Genomic DNA, 3,637 nt, shown 5'->3' on the forward strand with positions numbered 1-3,637 from the left:
CCAAATTCTCTGCCCTCTGTGTCTCTTGGGGAGGGGGGTGGGAGGAGAAGATAAGAGAAAGGCAGCAGTGAAGCTGATGCCAGAAAGAAGAGAGGGATGGGGGAAGGTGTTTTAAGATTTGGGTTTGTTTCTCATTTTCCTCATTTAATTGCTAATCAATTAAATCAATTTCCCCAGGTCATCTGATTTGCGTGTGACAGTAATTACTGAAGGATCTCCCTCTCCTCATCTCCATCCACCAGCCTCTCATTATCTCTCCTCTCTCCAGCTGAGGAGGTTTCTGACCTCCAGCTTGGTGGGCACCTGGCATCTACCCTCCCTTCAGGTTTTTCTTCTGTTTATAAGATCCAACCCCAGCCCTCTCTTCTCTGTGTTGAGCAGTCCCAGCTCTCCCAGCCTTTCCTCACAGGAGAGATTCTCCAGCTCATTCCTCTTCTTTCTGCCCCTTCAGTGGATTCTCTCCAGGACTTCCATAGCTCCCACATACCAGGGAGTCTACAGCTGGAATCACTACTCCAGAAGTTGTTTTACCAGAGCTGAGTAGTGGGGAGGAACCATCTTCCTTCAGCTGCTGGCAACATTCCTCTGCAGAACTGTGCACGTTAGTGAAGGGATCTGAGTTGCCATGGCAGGAAATGGGATAGGAGCTTTCTGCTGCACCACACAGCTTGCTGTCATCAGGAACTTGCTGAGGCTGCCTCAGTGCCCCTGCCCATGGCACCAACAAAGATGTTGAACAAGCCTAGTCCCAGCATTGATCTCTGAGGGACTCCACTTGTCCCTGGCCTCCACTGGGGCATGAACCCATGGACAGCCACTCTTTGGGTGCAGCCATCAAGCCAGTTCTTTATCCACCCAATGGTCCATCCATCAAACCCAAACTTCACCAGCTTGGAGACCAGGCTGTGGTGTGGGACAGTGTCAAAGCCTTTGCTCAGGTCCAGGTACGTGACATCAGTTTCTCAGCCTTCATCTATTAATGTTGTGACCTTGTCACAGAAGGCCAGCAGGTTTGTCAGGCAGGATTTGCCCTTCCTGCAGCCCTGCTGATTGGACCCAATCACCTCTTTCTTATTCTTCTGTCTCAGCAGTGCCTGCAGGAGGATCTGCTCCATGATCATACCAGGCACAGAGGAGAGGCTGCCTGCTCTATGGTTCCCTGGGTCATCCTTCTTGCCCTTGTTGGACATGGAGGTTATGTTTCTCCTTTTTCAGTCAGTTGGGACTTCCCCAGCCTGCCAGGACTTTTGGATTATAACAGAGAGGTTCAATGACTTCATCCTCAGTTCCCTCAGTACCTGTGGGTGTATCCCATCGGGTCCCATGGACCTGTACACTCTCAAGGTCTTCAGGAGGTCACAAACCTGATCTTCACCCTCAATGGGGAGTTCCTTCTACCACCCCCTGACATTATCTTCTGTGACTCTGGGAGTGTGGCTCTGGCCCTTGCCAGCAGAGACTGAGGTAAAGAAGTTGTTGAGAAGCTTCTCCATGGCACTTGTAACTAGTTCTGCCCTTTCCTTTCTGAGGGGGCCCACACCTGCCTTAGTCTTCCTTTTGCCATTAATGTACCTGTAGAAACTTTTGCAGTTCCCCTTGCTCTCTCTGGATAGACTTAATTCTAACTGAGCTTTAGCTTTTCTAAGCAGGTCTTTCGCTGCTCAGGCAGCTTCCCTATATGTCCCCATTCTAGCTGTCCTTTCTTCCACTCCTTGTACAGTGTCCACAAAAAAAGGACCACACAGAGGCCAGGTTTGAATGCAGCAGAACTTTAATGAGTCAAAAGAGGCAAACAAAGTCACTGTAAGTGGAGGACAGCAGTGCAGGAATGCCCAAAAGCCCTCAAGATTCTCTGGTCCATAGCCATGGAGAAGTTCCTGCATGATGTCTGGCTGTCTGCCTCAAAGCAGAAGAGGAGGCAGAGGGTCCCCTCCAGGCTGGGGACCTGGCTGCCAAGGGGAAGCAAAGCAAACAAGGAAAGGGAAAGACAAAGCCAAGCAAAGACATCCAAGGTCTCCATTCTTTGCCCAGCAGCACCTTCTGAGCTCCTGGAGGTGTCTCCCTGGGCTTCCCCAGCAGCTCTGTCAGCGCAGGTACCTTCTGCCATAGGAGCGGCTGGAAATGCCAGAGAGGTCACAGCAGCCAGAGTTGATGGGCACTCCCTCACAGCTGAGGATGCTGCCAACAGCAGCGGAGCTGGAGGAGCCCACAACGGTGTTCTGCGGGAAGGAGCTGAGGATGGGGCCGGGCAGGGTCACCACCACAGCTGGAGGCTCAATGGCCACCGTGGAGCTCTGGCACTGTCTGACACAGGGCTCATTGCAGCTGTTGGCCAGCGGGGTTGGGCCGCAGGGCCGGCAGGGCAGGCACTGGGTATAGCAGGACATGTCTGGAGGGGGGAGGTGCACCTGGGAGAGAGGGCAGGGAGGAAGCAGAGAAGGCAGCTGGGTGAGGAGCAGCCTGGTGACACTATCACAAAGGAGCCAAGGCCAAGACTGAGTGGGCAGCTGGAAGCTGTGCAGCAGCCGCAGGGGCTTCAGCACCCTGTAAAGAGCAGCCTGGCCCAGGGTGGCTCTCTCTGATTTCAGGAACCAAAAGCTCCCTCAGCCACCTCCCAGCCCCTCCATAAGCAGACCTTCTCCTACTTCCCTCTGTCCTCACAAGAAGACCCAAACATCAGGACAGAGCAGAGGCAAGAGCAGCTGAGAGCTCCATCGAGGGGAGATCTTGTTTTGAAAGAGGAGCAGAAGGGGCTTCAGACTCACCTGGTTCCCAAATAGAAGGAGGCAGGAGAAGTGGATGAGAGAGCAGGAGCCATGGGCTGCCTTTTATACCTGCCCTTCATTGCTGCAGGACCAGAGGCAGCTTGGCAGAGGTAACAATTTTTGCTGAGGCTCATCCTGAATGCAAAGCATCACAGCTAAAGACATGGCTGTTCTCTCATTTCCTGCACTGCTGCCTTTTCATCTCCCTGTCTGGGCCAGGCCCATGCCTCAGTGAAGGCTTCTTGTGAGCACTGGGTAGAAATGCCTCAGGATTTCCAGGGCAGGAATGCAGGAGTGCAGGCAGAAGACTCAGCTCAGGTGCTGGAGAGTTCCAGATGAGAGCAGTGATGTCAGCCTGGGTCACTCTGTTGGGGCTCTAGGAAGTGCTGGGTTTTGTCCTCAGCTCACCCCAGTGGTCACTTGTTGTGGCCTCCCCAGGTCTGTGCCTTGATTTGTGCCAGATCTGACCCCATCCGGTGTAACACTGCCCAGCCTCAGAGACCATGCCTCATGGTGCTGCTCTGTTACCTCTTGTCTTATGTGTACGTGGAAGCAGACAGCTGTGTGTGAGTGCAGGCTAGAGCACAAAGATGTGGTGAACTCCACAGGGGTGTGCGTGAGCCTGTGTGTGAGTGTCCCTCTGTGTCCCCCAGCAGGAGGACATGTCCTGCTCATGGCAGGGACACTCTGCATTGGTCACTCCATGAGCACCACAGAGCAACGGATTCCCAAGTGCAAGTGCAGAAGGATCCTTGGTGTCTGCAAGAAGCCATTGCAGGGAGGGGATGTGTCTGGGCAAGGCTGAGCTTGGGGGAAGAGGCCCTCAGCTCTCCCCTGGCAGCTCTGCTTCCCGTGAGTACCTAGGGACCTGC

The 3,637-nt window shown here is 53.8% G+C and overlaps 1 protein-coding gene across 1 annotated transcript; it reads right to left on the reverse strand.

Moving 5' to 3' along the window:
- Positions 1-2,084: 2,084 nt before the first annotated feature.
- LOC128978527 (feather keratin Cos2-3-like) lies at positions 2,085-2,795 on the reverse strand. Its single transcript, XM_054396467.1, has 2 exons — positions 2,766-2,795; positions 2,085-2,408 (listed from the first exon to the last, which is right to left on the reverse strand). The coding sequence occupies exon 2, from the start codon at positions 2,385-2,387 to the stop codon at positions 2,085-2,087; it is 303 nt and encodes a 100-aa protein (XP_054252442.1). The 5' UTR covers positions 2,388-2,408; positions 2,766-2,795.
- Positions 2,796-3,637: the final 842 nt, after the last annotated feature.

The sequence above is a fragment of the Indicator indicator genome, chromosome 37 (genome assembly GCF_027791375.1).
Source record: "Indicator indicator isolate 239-I01 chromosome 37, UM_Iind_1.1, whole genome shotgun sequence".
Taxonomy (NCBI): Eukaryota; Metazoa; Chordata; class Aves; order Piciformes; family Indicatoridae; genus Indicator; species Indicator indicator.